This window comes from Notothenia rossii, assembly GCF_949606895.1.
Source record: "Notothenia rossii genome assembly, chromosome: 3".
NCBI classification, from domain to species: domain Eukaryota; kingdom Metazoa; phylum Chordata; class Actinopteri; order Perciformes; family Nototheniidae; genus Notothenia; species Notothenia rossii.
In genome coordinates this window covers 86,148,431-86,169,938 of record NC_136901.1, presented here as the reverse complement: position 1 = coordinate 86,169,938, position 21,508 = coordinate 86,148,431, and the positions used below count along the sequence as shown (strand labels likewise).

The following is a 21,508-nucleotide window of genomic DNA, read 5'->3' as shown; positions in this document are numbered from 1 at the left end:
GTGTGAACCTCAGCACATGTTAATACCTAGCAGTGACACTTCTTGCTGTTTGCTGAAAAGAAACGCTGGAAAGCTCAGCATGCATGAGGCTTGTATTCCACATCAGAGCATGTGAGTGGATCGGAGCACAAGGAATTTGGTAGGAGCGAATAATAAAAAAAAAAAAGTTGGAGCATCGCCTGATCTCCTGCTGCATCATACTCCAATTTCACTCTGGTGCCTCGCGCTCACAACATGATTTCTATAGCCTTCCCATGACAACCATCAAACTGCTACTGTTTAAAACACTTAGGATGATTTTTGTAATGTTTTTAATGCTATCCCTCTAAAAATAGGTGTGTGAAAAAAAGACAATTCGCTCCAGGATTTTAGATAATTAAATGTGGCAGATTGCAGGCATATTTTAAGGACTAAACCTCATCAGGATAAATGATCATGACTAAAATTGTGCATGCCATAATATAATCCCCACTGAGTTTGACAAACATCATTTTTTGTACCTCTTTTGAGAATACTTTTTTCATAGTCGTATCACTTCATTGTGAGTGAATACAATTAAGGGCTGATTACTGAATGAGATCTACCTGCAGTCAATGGCAGAGGATGAATAGAATGAACTATGTGCATATCAGACAGCTTGCCAGTTCAAGTCAGGGAGGCTATAACTTCACAAATAACTTTCTAAGGGCATTGTCGGTTATATCCGAATTTGCTGTGCGAGATACTACTTTGTCATAAGAGCTACTGCCAAGTGTTCCTCCTGAAACATCAGTTAGATCTCCCTTAATCAGCGTGCTCAAACTATCCTGACTAATGAAGTGTGGTACATTGCGCTCTGACTCAATATGGCCTCGAGTAGATGATTGCATTCTAGCCTGATATTTCTTTGGCACAGCGTACCCGTTCTGAGGCTCGGATGAATGTAAACTTTGCAATTCAATTGTGGCAGCATAAAGCAACAACCTCTTATGATCCGACTGAATGAATCGGGATATGAATTGACAGTTTCACTTTCTACGGAAGACGTGGAGATTGAATACTAACCCTGCGATGACCTTGAGCTGTCTTAGCTGTATCGACAGAACAGTATGTGCGCACCTATCATCAGCGGAGGCATAAATCACTATCACCACAGAGGACTCTAAATCAAGTGCTTGTCAGTGGGTGGGAACTGAGGCCGTTGCGAACCAACAGGGCAAAAAAGGGAAGACCCGGTTCACCACATAATTGCAGATGTCAAGAAAAACACTAGGTTGGGAAATGTAAACAGAATCTCCAGAAAGTATTTATTAGGAAGCCTTCAGGGGGTTTTGTCCAGCACATAGTGGCCTCAGGTACTACCACAGGGATGTGAATCTCTTTTCCACATTGACATGGATTTCATTTCTTACGCAGTAAGGGTGTCACATGTGCAGTCAGTAAATTATTCTCTACTAGACACTTGATTAAAAAAAGTGTCAAATATAAATCCCAGTGTTATGATCTTGTTTAATATATTTCCTTTGACATGACCTCCTTGAAAATAAAGCACTACGTTGACAGCATTAGCTACTTTTACAGCAATTAGCAGTAATTAATTATGTGTGTGCAACCTCCCATAAAAGTGCTCGTCTTCAAAGCAGGAGTGTGCTAATTTGACTCAATACCAACTAGCTTTCACTGTGAGTAGCTTTCAGTGTTCTTTCAAATGAGTGAAGTGCTGCACTCAGGAACTTCCACTGTAACTACTGTTCATTATTTTATTCTGATTGAATAAAGTCACTGATCCCACTGTGATCATATTGTCAGAGCTGTGTTAAGACATCCGAGTTTGATTTTGGTTCATTTACTCTGAGTTAAAAAATATAAAGCATAATACTGCGAAAGTAAAGCCGTCTTTTACAACTCGGAAAAACACTTTAAGTGGTATTTCAGTGATACAAATGACGAGTCAATACTTTTTTGTACTGTAACATTATACATGTACACAAAGCATAGCAATTCTGAAGAATATTTAAGGACCAAAAGATATCCTGTTTTTTTATCACCATAACAAATGCAAAGTTTGCACTTCAGCTGATTCTATGAAAAGATTCTACTTCAGCTTTGACTCTGCTTTGTTCTTACCAATACCACTCCATTCAAATGGCTAAATTAGTCGGCAACAGAGCAGTGATGCTTGCTGCTCGTTGCTATTCTCAAGTGCATAAGAGACAATCAGATATTTAAAGTGTGTGGAGTACTTTTAATAAACCCCTCAGGTATCCCTTACTAACCACTTGGATTCACTGAAATAGTTTTTTGAGATATTTTCAATTATAACTATTCCATTGAATTTCATTATGAAATGAATTGCCATTTCCCCCCCACGAGACCAATGCACATATACGGTAATTATTCTTGAGCAGTGCTTAGTCCTTTGTTTAAGATCGACTTTACCAGTGTGAAATAAATCTTTTGTACGCCCTTTATGGAGCAAAAATATAAGCTGTATAATAAGTGCTCCACTGGATAAGATACAGGTACGCTCTTACAGTACATATGTATGTCCTTCATAGCCTACTTCAGCATTTCTTTCCCTCTTAGATTCAATGAGATTCTGCCAGTGAAGTCCTTATGACATTTCAGATTCTTCAGAGCCTTTTTGAAGACCTGCCCAGCCACACGTTGCATTTATAAATGTGCTGCCAATCCCCGTTGGATTCATGCGTCAAGGGAGTCCTTTTGTGAAATGAAATGATGTCTCGGCTCTAAAATCAGCATGTGGTGCAGTGTCCCACAGACAGTACCTTTTCCTGATAGAATATGTGTTGGAATTGTTCTCTGGGGTGACAAAAATAATAGCAGAGGTAATCCAAGTTGGATTGTGTGTCTTTGTGTGTGCCTGCAGTTGTTTGTGTGGGGTGTCCATGAAAATCATGAGTCAGGCACTCGTGCTTCACATCAAAGGTGGAAAATGTAACTTTTTTTCCCCACACGAGTGATGGTGTTAGGATCGCGCACCAGGTCTAATTAGTCATGTGTAAGATACTGGCCAACTAGCCTTCTAGAATAGAGAGGCGCTCACAGTGATGGCTGGTTACCTGCCAAAAATGGATGGTGGTGTAGACAAAGTGGTAATCCTCAAGATGTATTTGTTTCCTTTTTTTCTTGCGTGTGTTTTCCTTTTCATTTATTATGCCAACATATTTTAGTGCCAAGCACACATTTCATATGTATGTGGTGATTCCTGAGCTCTTCAATATTTTCCTCTTATTATGAGCTACTGCATTAGCTGCGGCTGCTGCTGGCAATACAAAGGACATCTGGTCTTGATGCCAATATTAATTACACTGCAATCTGAGTTTTTATTTTATTTGAACTGTATTGTCATGCTATATCTTATATATTTTATTTAAGTGTATTTGAAGTGTACTAAGTATTATGTTCGTAACCTGTATTTAAATCAGGCTTTATAATTATTTGAGTGACCGAGATCATGTAAGTGTATTTCAAGTGTACTATCTATTAATTTATTGAGCTGTACTTAAATCAGGTTTAAAAATTGTTTGACTGATAGAGATCATGCAATGTTATTATTTGTTTGTTGATTGTTATGAACCTGCCTGAGGACCACAGATCGAAATGAGCTATTAGCTATAATATTGCATCTCTTCTCTTTGCTGAGATTAATGTATTTGTATGCATGGTCCTTCATATATATTTTTGTCAGCAAATGTAAAAGCTTACACGAAAAGATGATGGATAGGGTTAGTGGACTAAATAGTGATATGCACAAAACATGGTAAACATTACAAATGTAACCTAAAGCTTACATACACTTCAACTAAATTGGCCATCAGGATTTAGCCCCGGAAAATCTCAGAAGGTAGACTTAAAGATCATCTTAAATGTATGTGCATGAGAGCTGAGCTCCACTTATGTCAAACTGAATCAATCTCGTTAAATATAAAAAATTCAATGTGCAAACAATCTGAGCACTCTGAGAGAGCGACTCAAGATGGCACCACGCTGATCTCCGTGGGCAGGACGTCAAAGAAAACCTTGTCGGGACTGAAATACTGTCGCCCGGGTGCCGAGCTAGCTGTACTAGAATAGCACCTACTAGTAGGCTTCCTGTTGGGAGGGCAGGTGGCGATATGGGGGATGGCGACGGCAGCGTGTGTGAAAACGAAGCACCGCGACGCCGGACACATCTGTAGTCTTTTTTCAGCCACGGATGAAAGCCGTCGGATTTTTCCAGCGCTCACCTTGAAATGCTAATGCTAACACAGAATTTAAGCTAATAGGCAGATTACATATTCCAAGGGCTTCGATTCCCATTGTTTCTAGTGTGCTCTCTCAACCTTTCAGCTCTTGCTTAGCCGTAGACAAATCCACCCACTCAATGTTTAGTCTTTTGTCCTCTGTCAGGATGTTTTCAAATGTCATCCCGATGACAAGCAATGTTGTGAGAGCAGAGGAGAGCCGGCTCGCTGCTGCTTTTGTGTTGCATGCTTCTCAATGGGAAAGACAGGCGCGCACACAAATGCACTGCGATCACACTGACAGCCGGCCATTCATTTGCTCTCTTTCCCTCAGTCTCACACTCTTTTGATTGTCTCTTTTCCTTCTCTCTCCCTCACACTCAAAGCACACCACTTTGCTATCACAAGAGCTGGCTGGATTAGCATAGTAATGTGCCTTGTTGCATCACACTGGCTGTAATCAATTAGCCGGTCATCCACTGTGTATAGCTGCAGACATTTACACTGGTCTGCTGTTGGTTAATCATGTCCAACAGCATCATTTCCAGACTCCTCAGACTGCTATTAGGAAAAAAAAGCCGACATGAAAAACATAAACAACAGAATTACATAAAGGACAAATTAAATAAATCTCCAAAGCCGAATGTTCTGTCTATAAAGTTGGTACGCACGTGATTTTAATGTTACTTTACTTGTACAAAGCAAAAGTGATTTACAGTAAATGACTGCAGAATAGCTGAGTTTTAAACCAACCTAAGCATGCCATATGTTTCTGGTGATAATATGTGCTTTCAAGTTGTTCAAGTAACTACATTGTGAAAATACTCTATTTAATGATTTATTGTATATATATATATATTTTAAATGTTGCTCTTAACAGCGTGTCTCACTTTGCCCTTAATGTAGTATGTTTTCAAATTAAACTCCCACATGTTTCTTTGATGTTAATGTAGTTCAGGCGTCTTTGACTTAAAGCCCATGAGAATGTTGTTTACAAACACTGTTGCATAAATAAGATCCAGGTGGATTTAAGACCTTTTTATTTACAGGGAAAACTGTCGCCACATCATCTCAGCAACTTGCAATTGGTAGTCACCTTCCTCAAATAGACTACATACACACAAACATGAACTCACACCCTCACGTCCATTTCTGTCCACCTCATCAGATTGCATCCACTTACACTTAACTCCCTAGATAGCGCAGGCTGTTTGGCCATGTGTCTGACTACACATCTGCCGCCTCCAACGTTGTGCAAGTTCTGACCTCAATTCATACCCAACTGCACATTAAGAATTCTCCCGCAGCAACAGTACAGATTGTTCCAGATTGAAGAATCTGAACTTTTCCCAGCTTGCAGACGCCCCTCATCATTGTCATTCCAGCGGTGTCATGCTGTAACCTTTAACTGGAATCTGTCCACAACATCACGTGTCAATCGGAGCATCAAGGAGCCAGACGATCCAAATCTGACATTTGTTCTTTTTGTCAAGAATTGATCAGAGCAGATTTTAGCTCAGATATATCCTCACAGGAGACAGGAGGTGGCTGGAGAATCAGTGGCAGGGCTGAAATACGAGCAATGCATTATGGTGTAGGTTTACGATGTGCCCTTTGTAAAACAAACCTGTTAAAACGATTTCACAAATATCGAATTACCACCTTCCCTGTGCATGTTTTTGGACGGCTAATATTGATAATTCTTCAGAAACAACATTTTGTCTAACTCAGAGAATACTAATGAAACAGTTTAAGCCATTTGGGCCATCGTTCCTATCAAATAATCAGGAAAACTGTAACGACTAAGTGCCATTACATGGATTTTGAGTGCTTAACTGCTCAGCTTTAGATTATGCACCCAATTAGCTTCTTTAGTACAGATTCACAGTCAGGATTAAAAAACTGTAACAAAATGAACATAGAGGCTTCACAGTTGCCGCACAAATAATTGATGAGCAAACACTACTTTATCAATTTATTGGTTTATTTAAATATCTGGTGTTCATGGCAATCCCCTCCTCTGGGAATTGAAAAACGTTGGATTAGGCTTTTAGCAGAAATGACAGAGTGCAAGAGCAAGAAAGTAGCCTTGCTTTTCCTGGCCAATTTGTTGCACTTAACCAAACTTTATTTAAACCCCAAATGTTCCATTCAATATATTTCTGCGGGGCTGCTGGTAGTGCTCATTTTAAGAAATCAGGAACATCTTTCAAAAATGGATACAAGTCCTAACATTTTCCTCCTAGGTAGTTATTTTAAAAAGCCTGTAAGCCACTCACAATCCAAGAAGGCATCGACTTTCAAGAAAGCCACTAATAACGGCTTGGAATTGTGATTTCTTTCACTTGCCATATATTAATGCTCTTGGTGTTAAAACATACATTTTTGACCATCAATTCAGAAGTCAGGAATTACTCAGAAGCTTATTTTTTCACACTATCTATCCAAGCCTTACAATCAAAAAAATCATTGATGAAGGTATTTTGGGGTGTTTAAGGCCCCGGCCCCACGAGGACGCATACGGCTAAACGCATAGGATTAACGCAAACGCAATCGCAAAAAAGCTTCCGTCCACACGCAATATTCACCGGATAGTCTCTGTCACGAGACAGCTCCGTTTAGCTCCAACAGCTGGAAAAGCTGCAGTACATAGCAGGAGCCTGTACGTGGCGCTGTAACTTCCTCCACAAAAGCAGCGAAGAAGCATGGTTGTCATGGTTGCCCTTCTGTTTATTCTCCGCGGTGGGGGCCGATGGAACCGGGCAGAGTTTTTCGCCAGTCAACGTGTATTACAGTTGAAATCTTTCGGACAAAATTATAAAAGTGCCAGTCAAAGGTCTTCTTTGTTATTTATTGAGCATTAAAACAAATGAATAACGAATCTATAGAATATAATAATAAAATACACGGAGCCTCTCTTTTTCCTCCCTTTCTTCGGACAGCGTCAGCTTCTGTCTCATGCAGCAGCTGATCCAGTAATGAGTGACCCGGCCGACAGTACAAATACACATATTTATAACTAGTTTAGTTAGTTTGAGAGGTAATTAAAATAGCTAAGGGTGATGATCTGACTTGAAGTGTGTGTTTTGCGCCGTTCACCGCTGCATCACAGCGGGAGGAGCCGCAGGTGAGCAGAGCTGCGTGTCTCCGTCCTGTCAGATTAGACTTCACTTGCGTTTATGTCTATATCGAGAGAAAGATAAATAATCTGAATTCAGTATGCAGTTGACTTTGACGCGGGGAGAGGTGGGGCTATTGCGTCATCATTATCACAAAATGATCGTATAGGGCGCACACACGGAGCCGTTGGACCCCCCAGAGCGTTGCGTATGCCGTTCTATCCACCTTGGGACCCGTTATCGTTTCCGCAGTTGTTTACTGTCATATTCGGTCGTCCTCGTGTGGCCGAATATGACACTAAACAGTAACGCAAACGACCGTTTTCGTCCTCGTGGGGCCGGGGGAGTGTAGTAGCAGAGGTAGTACTTGTGACATCATGGTGTTCAGTGACGGCTATATAAGAGAGGCTAACCTCAACGTTTTTAAATGTAAATTTGACTTTTCTATAGTCAAAACAATATAATTCAATACCAAAGTCACAGAAATTGATGCAATGGTATAAATTAGTGGGTAAAATGCTTTTTCCTTTCAATTCAAGTGGCTAATGGGCTTTCTTGTTGAATATTGGTATGATGGTGAATAATTATAAATGAATAACAAAAGATTAGAACGATAATGAAGCTTTATTATCTGAGAAAGAGTCAATACTGTTGGCAATTTCATTTATTTTTTAAATGGAGAAAGCGGAGACATGAAATTCTGCAATTCTGGTGCGAAGTAGTATTTGCAATGCATGGTCAATCTGTCCAATTTCCCCTGCCGTCCCCATAAGCCTACAGGCATTTGGGTATTAATCTCTAAGTAGTGGCAAGAGTGGCAACAAGGCTTAATTCATTTACTTAAGAGCTTTTCACGTGGGGTTTAAAAGTTAATAGGACGATCGCTCTGTAGTGCATTTGATTAAACCCTCTTAATTACCCCAGGTATAATGGGCTATTAGCAAAGGCCCCGTTGTAAAAGGGCAAGTGGGAGATGATTGTTTTTATGAGGTACTTTTTGTTCACCTTTTCGAATGTCAGGATTGAGCTAAATATTAGAATTAAACCCAGTCCCTCTTGCAGTGTGATACACACGGATGTGCCTGGTGTTAAATGGTTAAATGTTTTTGCTTTGAGCTATTGAGCATAGCTTTGGAACAGGAGCAAATTGAGGTTATGCATCCAGCTAGAAAATTGTTTTAAGTTGGACATACAGTACAGTACATGAAGCATTGCATCTTTTGGGATGCTGATTTAATCCATACCCGTTTTCTCCTATTTCTTCTTTTCCCCTATGCAGGCATTTTCTTTTTAAAACGGGCACAGGAACAACACCTTTCTTTGGCACAGCCGCCCCCGGGTACACCATGGCTACAGGGACGGTTTACTCCACACCGGCTCGACCTCTGCCCAGACACAGCCTCTCCAGAGGAGCTTTCAAGTTCAAGAAGTCGCCGAAACACTGCTCCTGGAAGTGCACTGCCCTGGTCGCCGTGGGGATCGCTGTGGTTCTGTCCATCGTCCTCTGCTACTGCATAGGTAAGGGTGAGTTTGGATGTTTTAAAGATATTTTGAAATCAATATGCATGAGGAGAATGAATGATCTGTAACACAGCCAAATGACAACATTAGAAAAACAGTGCCAGATTATTCGACAATATTATGTTAATAAGGGCTACAGATCAGCTAGTTTTGTCTGTTTGGCCACACAGACATTTTCCTAGTCAGAAATATAGTGTTGAAACAAAATGATAGATGCAGATTTGACTACTTGAGAATCCCTGAAGCTTTGCATTTGCCCTTGAGAGCAACAACATTCAGACTTTTGATATGAGACTGATGACATGCTCACAAATAACATTCAGTCGCCACATATTTATTTATTAGACATATGCGCCAAAGGGTGTTGGCCGCAGCAATGAAAAAAAAACTAAAACAATTAATACAGCTTGAAAAGGAAAATGCCAAAACCATAAACCATGCCATTTGAATAGTTAGCATTCAGAACTGAACGTCTTCCCATCCTGATTTGCAATTTGTTTATAAAGACTAATGAGTGAATGACTTGGACGTGCTGTCAAGGCGTTGACACTTTGATTTGGACCGACCTCAAAGTAATTTAAAAGCTGCTCTGCTTTTGATTCTCTTCATGTCTCAATAATACACACTGATTTACTTTCTCACTTTTACCCACACGCTCTCCCCAACTCCTCATTTGTACGGTTGACAACACGTTAGCAACAGTTCAAGGCCACACTCCTACCAGCTTTCAAAATTGCATCCTACACAAGTAGCAATTTAAAAGTCTTCTCTTTTCCTCCTCACATTGCAAGACTTCAGTCCCTGCTCGTGCTTGGAAGCAGTTCAGGGGGTGAAAATATTATCTTTAAACTGCTCATATTACCAGATATTCCATGCTGAACATGTGCACAAATAGGGGCTTAGACCAGAACTTTGATTCTCTGGAGGGGCAATTCAAGGAAATATCAGCCTGTATTTCCGAGCCTGGCATGAGGATATTTTTTTGTAGAAGGCGTCGGTGTGTTAACACTATTAGATTCATATGGTATCCAATGTGTACACCTTGGTATTGTGCATTTGAAACCATCTAAACCATCTAAACATCTAAACCAAATTAACTGTACACCGAGTCTTTGGTACGAACATTTCACTGTGCACTTGTTGTTATTCGGCGCGTTCACACAAAGTAGTTTTCCCCCAAAGGTTCCTGAGAACTACAATTTAGTTGCATTCACACCAAAAAGTCCCAGGAACTAAATTAATTCTAGAGAACCTTTTTTACCCCCTTTTCAGTCCATGTTAGAGAGCAGGGACTTTCGTGGGAGAAAAAGGTTCCTGTGTCTGATTGGCTGGGCGGAATGCAAACCACGCCCCGTCAAACTCCCAAAAACGTTTGTGAAGCCGCCATTTTATTATCCTCGCATTGCATTATTAGCATTAGCATTAGCCCAGCGCAGAAATGCAGAGAGACTAACTTATGACAACACAAAATAAAACATGGGAGCGGTGGAGATGAGGAGGTGTCGGCGTTCTGGCCGTTTACTCGGAAGGGGGAGTCCCAGCAGCTTCTACTGAAACCAGTCCCTAACTCCGAGGACTTCCGGCCGGGGATTTTGGGTGGCAGTATACGCCGTGAAGTTGTTTGCGGCCTGCCAGTAAACCCAAAGCAGAAGAAGGAGAAGTGACGTCAGCGGCTTCATTTGCCTAATCCACCCCCAGGAACTAATTTCCGGTGTGAACGCGATCTGTACTTAGTTCATGAGAACTAAAGAGTTCTCAGGAACGTTTGTGGGAAAAGTACTTGGTGTGAACGCGCCTATTGTCTGATTTGAAGGTGCAACACACGCTTGTCAGCCCAAGTGCATGAAAACCAACAGATTTTGTGCAAGTGGCAACATATTTCTTTAGGTTGTAGGGAGAGTAAACCTGACTCCATTATCTGCGCCCGGCATTAGACAATCTTTAGACATGTCATTCGGTCAAAGGGAACAAATGATAGACAAGCTCCCTAGAGCGAATGTAGCCGCTTAATCTGTATGAAGTTTGATCGCTGCCAGGAGTATTTCTATTTCATTGCTTTTTCCTTTTTGCAGAAATTGAAGATGTCCTGATATGATTCAGTAGCGTCTGTCTGACTAAGCTCTCGGTCCGATATGCAGACATGGCCCGAGTGCAGTTTCCAACAAGACATTCCTGTCTGTTTTCTTTTGACAGGCTGCTGTGCATCATCCCCAGACTTTGGATCCCCAGTTCATAGAATTTATGTCCTCAGGGGTTTCTGCTCTAACACAAGCAGGGCTGTTCAAATTGCCAGCACAGATGGCAGCTTCAAAATGAAACAGTTGAGGAGCTCTTATAACAAAGGAAACAGTAGCAAACACTTGATCTTAAAAGAAGACCTTGGTCCACAAAGCCTTTGTTGTGCTTCAACCAAGACTTGCTTAAGACTCTGTTAAACAGGAAATGCTTTTATCTCGGCCAGGAAGATAAACTAATGCTCATCCTCCCCCCCCCCATCCGTTGGGCATTATTTCCTATGAGAAGACTTTCGGATGTTTGTTTTTTACAGCGTGTGTCAAAGCTGACTTCTTGCTAACCTTTAGAATCTCGACCAGAGCAATAAACCTGTTACAGATTCATGTCTCCTCATGCCCTCCCTTGTCATCCAAGCCCTTAATCTTTACACTGTGCCTGTCTCCCTCAGAGGATATATAAGTATTCAGCATGCTTGGAGGCAGAGGAAATGTGACACAGTTGTATAAGGAGAAATATGAGGTTGTTGGGAAGATCCTATAACCAGTGTTTTATTGGGAGATGGATAGGGGAGTGCTCTCTTGGAGGATAGGTCATAAATGTGCTATATCAATATTCACAATGGCCTATTGACTTAACAGTTTTGTACTTGTTTTTATTCATGATGCCATAAAATTAGTATGGATATAAACATACATTTACATCTTAGTCGCTCCTCTGTGTGTAGGGATCAGTTGCTATTTTTATGACAGCTAGTGGTAGATCTGCTCAGTTTACACAGGGAAAAGGAGCCGAACCCCTAATTTGTTCAGCTGTTGTCACTAACATTTGTAGCAGATTGGATTCATTCACAACATGTTCATCTCGACATTTACTAACTTGTTTAATTGTAGACCTGTAGGTTGTTTGGGAATTGTATCTTTGGCCTGATTCCACAGTTTGTTCCTGGTGCTCCATCTCCTACGGTGTGTGTTTGCATGTGTTAGTGTGCCTGAGTGTGTGTGAGTTAAACAGATGCAGCCCCAGTGCCACTTGCCTCAGGTGTCTGAGAGTGTTTCCACCACTTCCTCTCGCTTTCATCCACCGCCAATTCACCTGCCAGGTGCAATGACTCAAATAGACACCACGTGCACTCATGCTTTAATACTTTTTTACTGTTAGCTCGCACAGTCCCATTAGTACCAATACAGGCACATCTACATCTGTTACATGTTAAACTGTAGCAAAATATTCAATTTCAGTTTGTTGTTGATAAGACTGTTTTTGTTGAGGTTAAGACTGATATGCCTCAAGATATTTTGGAAACAAATAGTTTGGATAAAAGGTTTTCTTATTGAATTAATCTGAAGAAAAGCGTGGAGAACAGACATGAAACTGGACCCTGGCTGACAGCAGCTCCTGTAATTCAAATGAGGCAAACCTGCTGAGGTGAGGCTTTCCAGTTCCAGTTATGCAAACTAGCCTGATTGGAAGGATTTCAGCAATTGTTCAGATACAGGGGAGGCCAATCAGGACCAGGTCCAGCTTTGATGCACTGATTGGATTCAGAAACAGCATGTGGATTCTTGGAAATGCCCTCCAAATTGAACCGCACAAACAAAATCAAATGTGCACAATATACTCACTGAGCATGTTTGATCCAAAATGTTTATAAGGAGAAGACAATAGACTTCTTTTGTCACACACAAATATAGAAAAATATATAACTTAAAGTCATTATATGAAGCCAGGATTATGTTACGTTAGCAGTGGCTTTGTAAATGTGCATCTCAGATTTGAGGAAGAATCTAATTTACTGCAAGCTTGTACCACGCAAATGTAATTTATTGGTAAAGGCTAGAATCTATTTTTGGATTTGTTATGTTTGTCAGTGAAGCCCGGTTGATTAAAAATGATGGCTCTCATGAAATTGTTGACATGGTTGCCACTTTTGGTTTTAACAAGGCCGTGCCAGCAGAGGAGAGTGGTTGATACAGGTTGTTTCCACTCGTTGGTGATGAGTACTGTGTTGGAAAATAAAAAGTCTGCTCCTGATACTAATCTAAAACTAACACAAAATCAAGAAATCCCGCAGAGACTACCCCAAGGAAACAGGGAGCTTGTCAATTGCCGCAGGTACAAAAGAAAATCACCTTGTCTTGGTCGATCTTGTCTTACAGATGTTGTCATTCCATTTGAGGTTGTTGGAGATACTATCCCAGAGAACAGGAACATCCCCGGGAGTCCCTCGGGATGTTTCTTTGGGGATTTGCAGGCAGGTTCCAGCATAAAACAATGTTTATCTCAATAATGTTGAGGCTGTTGAGCTCCAAGTAGTTGTTGGCACACTGGGGCTCCAGATGGGTCACCTCTCTCTGTGGTATATGGACTCATTATTCTCGGTGATGATCGCCATCAGACAGGCGTCCTCTGCATATTTGAACAGGAAACACTTAAGAGGTTTTATTCTCCTTTGTGTTTTTAAAAGCCCTAGGTTGCTCAGCTTAAAAATAATTGTTTATTTGTTCCCACAAAGAAGAAATGCAACCTTCATCTGTCGAATAATTAGCCCTTTTTTCAGGTAACAACCCAAACAAAAATGTTATGAACTAAATAGGGATTTTGCTCTGAGAGCTTCCAGGAGGATTATCTGGGGCTCATGTTGTGTTTTCCAGCGCAAATGTGATTGTGCCTCTGTACACTAAATACCATGTGGATGTCAGGGCTCAAACTAACATTGTGTGAACCTACAAATTCAATATCCCTTTCATCGTCTGTGGAGGTGTTCCACAGGGCGAATTTTGACTTCTGAGATTATAGGCTAGCTTTTGCTGCTTCTTGCTCAGTAAGAGAATTGCTCACGGCCCATAAATATTAATTGAACTGGCCTAGGCTGCTGGAATAACTTATGCAAATTCACAAATTGAGGGCTATTCACCTCAAAGCAATTTGTTGATGAGGTAAATGGGGATTCGGGTCCTGGTGCCCAGCGAGCAGTGAAGAGGGGAAGGCTCTTGGTGGTTCTGCGGTGTGTCTGATACACGAGAGCCCACCGTCACACACTGTGAATATTTGGGGATACTGGGAGATGTGAACATGTAGAGAGTCTCTAGACTAATCTGTTAAATGGGCTAAAGTCTGTATTCAGGAGTCACACCGGTGGAAAGGTTTTCAGACTCTGATTTTGACTTTTACCATGAAGCAGATATTTGTAGGTTAGAGTTGACTATTTGTACAGATAATGGATGAAATGCAGGGAAATTTGCTTCATTGTTTAGAAATTCTACTACATAGGGGATGACAGACCTTTCATCTGAAACCAGCATTGCGTCAAAGTTTTCACTTTGGTTTAAAACCAAAAACCAAAAAATGACACCGGCCTCAGATTAATTTGTGTTACGCAATGATAATCATTCAAATGTTAACATACATAGCCTACATTCTTAATTAGGATGGTAAAACTGTTCAATAATACCTAATAATTATCAGCATGTTACCATTTTCACTATGTAAGCATGCTAATGTTTGCTATCAGCTCAAAGCAGCAATGTTCCTAAACACAGTCTCACAGATCTGCTATCATTAGCATTAAAAATACAATTAAAAGATGATTGAATCTTCAGCACTAAGGTAAACAACGTCTGGTGTTTAAGAGCACCATCTGTTGTTCATGTGTCATTTTGTAAAGCTGGTGTCCAGTCTTCTCTTCTTCTTCTGACTCCTCTTGTCAGCTTAGAAATGATTCATTTTTCAAAACACTTAACACTAGGTTTCTAAATACATGTTTGTTAAGCAACAGATTATGCTACCTTTTACCCTTTGAGTAATATCTTACCCTGCTTTCACTTCAAAGTGACAATCAATTTGTTAGAGTAGATGTCCCTTTCTTTTCAGGCAAAAGGCTGTTTTTATTATTGTTTTGTTAGTGCCCATTACCTCATTGGGTACTTGCAATTTCGGTCCGAGCTAACACTGTTTTTTAAGAAATCTGGGGCCGTTTCTCAGTTACAAACCAACAATATGTTAATCCAAGAAAATGAGATATTTACACATTAAAAAAAGGTTGTATTTAAATGTAGAAGTTTTCAGTCCAATGTTTGGATTTAGTGTTGGGGTACTAATTAACTATTTTATAAATATTTCTGATTCTTGGCGGATTATGTTAAATTGAAGATTTTGTTTGTGTCTATCTGTGTTGCCATGGGAATATGCACATATATCTGAAACTGAAGTAGCATTCAGAAATGTTTCAAACCATAAAATCAATTGACACAGGACATCACAATAAAAAATATGTGAAGCTAAAAAGGAACAAACTGCATGGATCATAGGTGTTCACGCTGGGTGTCCATTCAGAGAGAAAAGTCTGAGTTATAAGATATTGATGGACCATGTGTGTTTCTGCGTTGTCTCACATGCAGCCAACATTGATTTTGACACAGAGGGTTATGCAGGCTGAATGTACTGTGTAACCAAACATTAAAACTCAAATAAATCTGCTTGATTAAACTTGAATGAAAGGTTAAAGTGCACATGTCCATTTTAAATACCAAGGAGAGTGCTTTGTGTATTCTAATGATGCTTACAGTATTCACAAGTTCTTAGCAAAACACAAGTCTTATTTCTTTACAAAGTATGGATTGGTACACTCTCCTTACTAGTTTACACTCTCTCTTTTGGTCTCCTTCACAATTGATATTCTCTTTGGCCCCACATCCACTTCGTATTTACTGCAGTCAATATCCATCTTCCTGGTGAGTGTTGGAGAAAAGTTCCTCCCGCAGATCAAATGGTCGGAAATCAAGATGCTTCCTCAGCATGTTCCCTGGATGGTGACTTTGAAGGAGATTGGCCCTCTCGCTGTGCTCACAGTAGCAACTCAGCTTCCCAAAACAACAAGAACACAGTTTGATTGCCTCCAATACTGAGACAATGAAGCAGGTTTGCTGAATGAAAGCCAGCAAAGTTTAGTTATCTTACACAACTAGAGGACTGTTGCAGCATCTTACACTCACTTCCTCCTCCTGCTGTGATTGTCTGTCTCAATAAACTGCCTCAATCCTTCTTAAAAGACTCTGCCTCTCCCTCCATCTCACTCACAAACATGGAACTGTCACCATGTCTTTCCTGCTTTTTATCACATTGAATTAGAGAGTTCAACACTCTCCCAGTGTGTCATTTCTGCTTGTCTGAAGTGAAAGCTTTTTTATGAAAATACACATTCTACTCTCTTTGATAAGTAGCTGTTTGTGTGCAGACACTGTGGCACATTAATGAACAGCGCTCCCCAAGGAAACATGATGGAGCAACAGGGTTCCTGAGTATTGATCTAAATGACTTTGTCTGGACTCTGTCAGCACGCTGTTTACACAAAGCCCACCCATTGTTGAGTAGCCTGAAAAAACAGAAAAGTTGGAAGTTAAACTGATGTGTTTTTCTGCCTGCATTGGATCCATCCATTGTGTTCTCCCACAGGTCTTTTGTGCTAAAGCGGCTTGTTATGTTCAACTTATTTGCTTATTTGTTTATCCATTTCTACAAACCCACGCAGCTTTTTTGTGTATTTCACAGCAATGCACCTTTTTGGCCTCAATTGGCAGCTCCAAGAGTTGGACAACCAGCCGGCTTTTGAAAACGGAGGAGTTGGGAAGACGGGGCCCACTCAGTCGAGCATAGTGACAGCTCTGGCTGCTGACGGTGAGAAAATAAAAGACTGACATTTGAATAAACCGCTAATTAACATTCAAATAAGCCTTTCTCAGTATTAGTGCTCCATAATTATACTCTTTATTATTTTTGTTGGCTTCCATGTATCCTAATTTATTTCGGTCAAGGTTATGTTGGCATTGCTTTTTCAAGATATGTTGGGGTTTTTGGGGTTAAGTTTGAATATTCATAATTTTCTAATATTCATTGTATTAAATAAATAATAAATGGCTTGGCAAAAGCATGGTGTATGGACCGGTTGTCTAGCTCATTAGCACTAACACTTTAAATGTGCGAATAATCTCAACTTCAGTTGAAGTAGATTAGGTTTCGTGTAATTAATGATTTTTTTAATGAAATGCTGATACCTAAAAAAAAAAAGGTTGAAGAATACTAATTAATTAAATCAAAAAAAGGTTCAAATGACGATTAAGAAAGACAAATTTCACCAGCAAACCATTTGGCCTCATGAATGATTTGGTGCTCGATGCCAAGTCAGCCTTTACAGTTTACTGAGATCTTTCACCTTCTGAATATTAATTGACTGATTCCAGACAGCTTTGCACTACCTAATCATAATCTTGGACCATTCTGTATTCAACAACACGCAGCCAGGCCATCCCAACTCACCTTTACAGCAAAAGCCACCAAATTAATCTCTGACCACATTGCTGTATTTAGAATGCACAGCCACGACAGCATTAATTGAGTTGAGTAGGCCATGCAAAAGCTCAATTGTTTAAACTCGGCTAGATTTAAATCCTCATAAGTACTGCTAATTAAGATAGCATGAGGCAGGTTTTGGACTGTTTAAAGGCAATCAATAGCAGGCTATTATTCTCCCCTGAGGTAAACTTGGCTACCAGTCTTCACTTTGAATGGAACTAAAGTGACAGCCAATGGCCTCATTACACGCACCCCGGCATGCAAATAACGGAGGTCTGGCACGAACGGATAAACTCCCAGTGACTGTATACACAGGTTCTCACACTGAAGCGCTTCGTATGAGAGGCAGGGACAAAGGTTGAGATGTTATTATGTATCAGGACATCTCTGCATCATCCACCTAACCAGTTATATGTCTATGCCACAGTATGTTGTAAAAAGCACAGCTGTATTCCTTCCACGATATAGCTTCAAACGGCAAGGACTTTAAAACATTTGACGTATTTTTCATCCTAACAATGACATTTGTTCTGGTAATTACACCTTGCAGACTACAATTTTTCATTTGAGCATGAGTCATATTAAAACTGGCCATCCCTCCATCGTTTGCGCTGTAAGGACACAGTTTAAGGGTATAATTCACAAAATAGTTTTGATTTGCTGTTATTGCTCTGGGAAGGTAGCGCTGAGTATATCTGACAGTTTCCATTAAGACCTTATCTAAGATGAGGCGGTGCTCTCTGAGTCATCAGGACCAGAGAGAAGACGTGAAATGCGGCCTGTTAGAGTCTAATAAATAGCCAATTATATCTGGTCATTTTTTGTTCAGTGAGCAGTGCATCATGGACCACAGGGATCCATTACTTTTAATCCTCTCTTTCTTGGTCACTGCTCATTTGGAAAATATATGACTGTCTTATTGTAAAGTCCCTGCTTGGGTAAAAATAATAAGATTGCACTGGTAAGCAAAAGATTGAATGCAGCAATTACTGATATCCAAATATGAAAGAGCAATATTAGATTTGAGATGAAAGCGGAGGTTTTAACTGATGGCATGAAAGGCTCTGTGATGACTGATTTATACAATATAGCCATAACTGCTGTTTTTTGGGAATTTGCGACACCTTATATAATCCGAGTGTGGGTGTGTGTCTGTCTTCTAGGAAGGACTAACGTGCTGAATCAGGAGAACAACTCCATTGATACGGGACAGGTGGACGTAGGGAAGAAGGCAGGTCAGAGCGTCCCACCGGGGGTGTTCTGGCGTTCTCAACTCAGCATGGAGCTCCCACGCTTCCTGAAGTTCAACATCTCGGTACAGAAGAACGCACTGATAGGAGTCTATGGAAGGAAAGGTCTCACACCCTCTCACACTCAGGTAAAGCCTTTTTCTTAATGTTTTTAAATCAGGTATATCACCATGTAGATTAAAGATGCTATGAAGCTGACACCTTGTGACGCTTTGCAAACTGTGTTACTCTTCAAAGAAATATAACACATCTCTTGTAATTAAAAAGTAACATTGAAATGAAAGGCTAGTTTATTTATATAGCACCTTTCAACACAAGGCAATTGAAAGTGCTTTACGAAAAAATGAATAATTAAGAAATAGTGCAGCAGAAGCATATTAAAAAATAGCATTTTAAAACTCTTAATCAAAGATAAAAAAAAACATGAATAACACAGGTACGTGAATAAAAGTTACAGTGCAGTGTAAGAAATGAATATATCAATTAAATGCGGCAGCAAAAAGAAAAGTCTTCAGTCTGGATTTAAAAGTAGTCAGAGTTGCAGCGGACCTGCAGGTTTCTGGGAGTTTGTTCCAGATGTTGGAGCATAATAACTTCACCATGTTTAGTTCTGACTGATGTATTTTGGGCCTAAACCATTCAATGCTTTATAAACCAGCAGCAGTATTTTGAAATCAGTTCTTTGACACACAGGAAGCCAGTGTAAAGACTTCCGAACATTAGTGATGTGATCCACTTTCTTAGTGTCAGTGAGGACTCGAGCAGCAGCGTTCTGAATCAGCTGAATCATGTTTTAGTGAGACCTGTGAAGACACCATTACAGTAGTCCAGTCTACTGAAGATAAAAGCATGGACAAGTTTTTCCAAATCCTGCTGTGACATTATTTTTTTAATCCTAGATATATTCTTTAGGTGATAGTAGGCTGATTTAGTAACTGTTTTAATGTGACTGTTGAAACTCAGCTCAGAGTCCATGACTACACCTAGATTTCTGGCTTCATCTGTTGTTTTGAACATTGCAGGCTGAAGCTCAGCGCTGGCTTTTATTCGTTCCCCCTCGGCTCCAAAAACAATTACGTCAGTTTTATCTTTGTTTATTAAAGGGGCCCACTTTAGCTTTTTGAGGTGTTCCCTTTCCTGTAGTGTGTTATACAGTATACGTTTGTGTGCATGTAAATGGTCTGCAAAGGATAACATCCAATAGTGACATCTCTATGTAACACTCACGCATCTATTGGCTAGTGCTCCAACACATTATACGTGATGGAGTAAGGGGCGGGACATCTCTAAGAGGTTGACTAATTACAACAGGGATTGCCAAATAACCAATCAGAGCAGACTGGGCTCTGGTCTCAGGGGCTTTGCAGCTTCTAAAAAAAACGTGGCTAACTATTGCTGACATTACTGGACCAGTTCCATGGCTTTAATTATAATATTAGCAATATTTCTCTATGTGTTCATCACCGCTCTTACTCCTTTCACATTACACATAGCCACGCAATCAGTCCTTAATAAAATAAATTGATTAAAGCAGTTTTGAGGCCATTTCACTACGTCTTAAAAAAGCCTGAAAATTAAACTGTATCAAACAATTTATATGAATACTATATTAATTAATAGGGTGTTCTATCTGCTCTTATGATGTCCTTTATTTGAATTCCTGACATCACGGTATGCCTTTGCACATTACAGCGAGGTATTAGCTTATTTCCGTTTGCCAGTGTGGACATGCACATCTTTAATTTCCACTAAACGTCGAGGATTTGCAAATTGAAGTGTTTCAGAAAATGTCTCATTTGTCACTTGAATGACATTTCCGGCATTTTGAATGTCCGTTGTGTGATCATGGTGATGGAGGCACTCAGACAATGGCCAGCACAATTGACTGCAAAAGCTCTTAGCCTAACCTTCTTGACATTCTCTGCTCGTAAAGACGGGCTTCACTCAAGTGTAGGGCCACTCTCTGACGGTCGAAACTGAGATGTAAGGGACAACAGGTGATCCGGATTGCACTTTCAAGGTGAAAAAAGGAGCCCCAACCAAAATGAAAGTCCAAAGGGTACTAATTAACAAGACACTGCTTTTATGTCTCCGGCAATTGTTGCACAGACACTCAAGCTTGTCAATTCTCGACACTGTGTCCATTGTGGCCTCCTCTAAATTACATACTGTTCAGGGACCAGGGGCACAAATCAATGCATTTACTTAACTGAGCATGAAAGACACCAATGAGAGATATTGACTGTTCGTTGTATTCACAGCTCGGAAGACAAGACAACATTTAAGTGCAACAGGCTTTCCACCTTTCTCCAACATAGACTTCCTCTCTCTGCTATTGAGTGTTTGTCCGAGCTGATACAAACCAAACAAGTTAGAAGAAAATTACTTTTGTAGTTTGTTTCTTAAGAGATTGCTCTCAGTTGTTTCCAAGTGCCAAACTAAGTTCACTCTATCTAAAGGCTGAAGTATTTGCAGGCTCTGGGCTCGTTCTGCGGGGCATCCTGCAGTCTCTCCACGCTCGGCCTCTCGCCTGTTATTCACTGCATTGTTGGATTGAGATGAGTTGGGGGGGGCTTTCACTGCGGCTAATCGAGATGTATGCACTTCGCCAGGAGGTTTAGGTTTCGTGGGATGAACAGTTTTATTACTTCCCCCTCAAGCCGAAAACACAAAGAAGTCAACTTCCGCCAGGTTAATATCCTCCCCCTGCCCCTCTGCTCCACTCAAAGGGGTTTAAATCACAGGGTTGACTTCACCTGCCCCTCGCTTTATGCTCTCTTTCCTGTCTTTTTCAAGTCAACTGCAAAGT

General features: G+C 40.4%; 1 protein-coding gene across 12 annotated transcripts in view; it reads left to right on the top strand.

Moving 5' to 3' along the window:
• Positions 1-21,508, top strand: part of LOC307030967 (teneurin-3) — a 202,704-nt gene that overhangs the window by 116,805 nt on the left and 64,391 nt on the right. For 7 of the 12 annotated variants that reach the window (XM_079667615.1, XM_079667622.1, XM_079667617.1 and 4 more), the window contains 3 exons: positions 8,625-8,869; positions 16,649-16,774; positions 18,613-18,827. In XM_079667615.1, coding sequence (XP_079523741.1) covers positions 8,625-8,869; positions 16,649-16,774; positions 18,613-18,827 — 586 coding nt within the window. The remainder of the gene's footprint in view (positions 1-8,624; positions 8,870-16,648; positions 16,775-18,612; positions 18,828-21,508) is intronic. The other 5 variants (XM_079667623.1, XM_079667619.1, XM_079667621.1 and 2 more) reach the window with 2 other exon arrangements.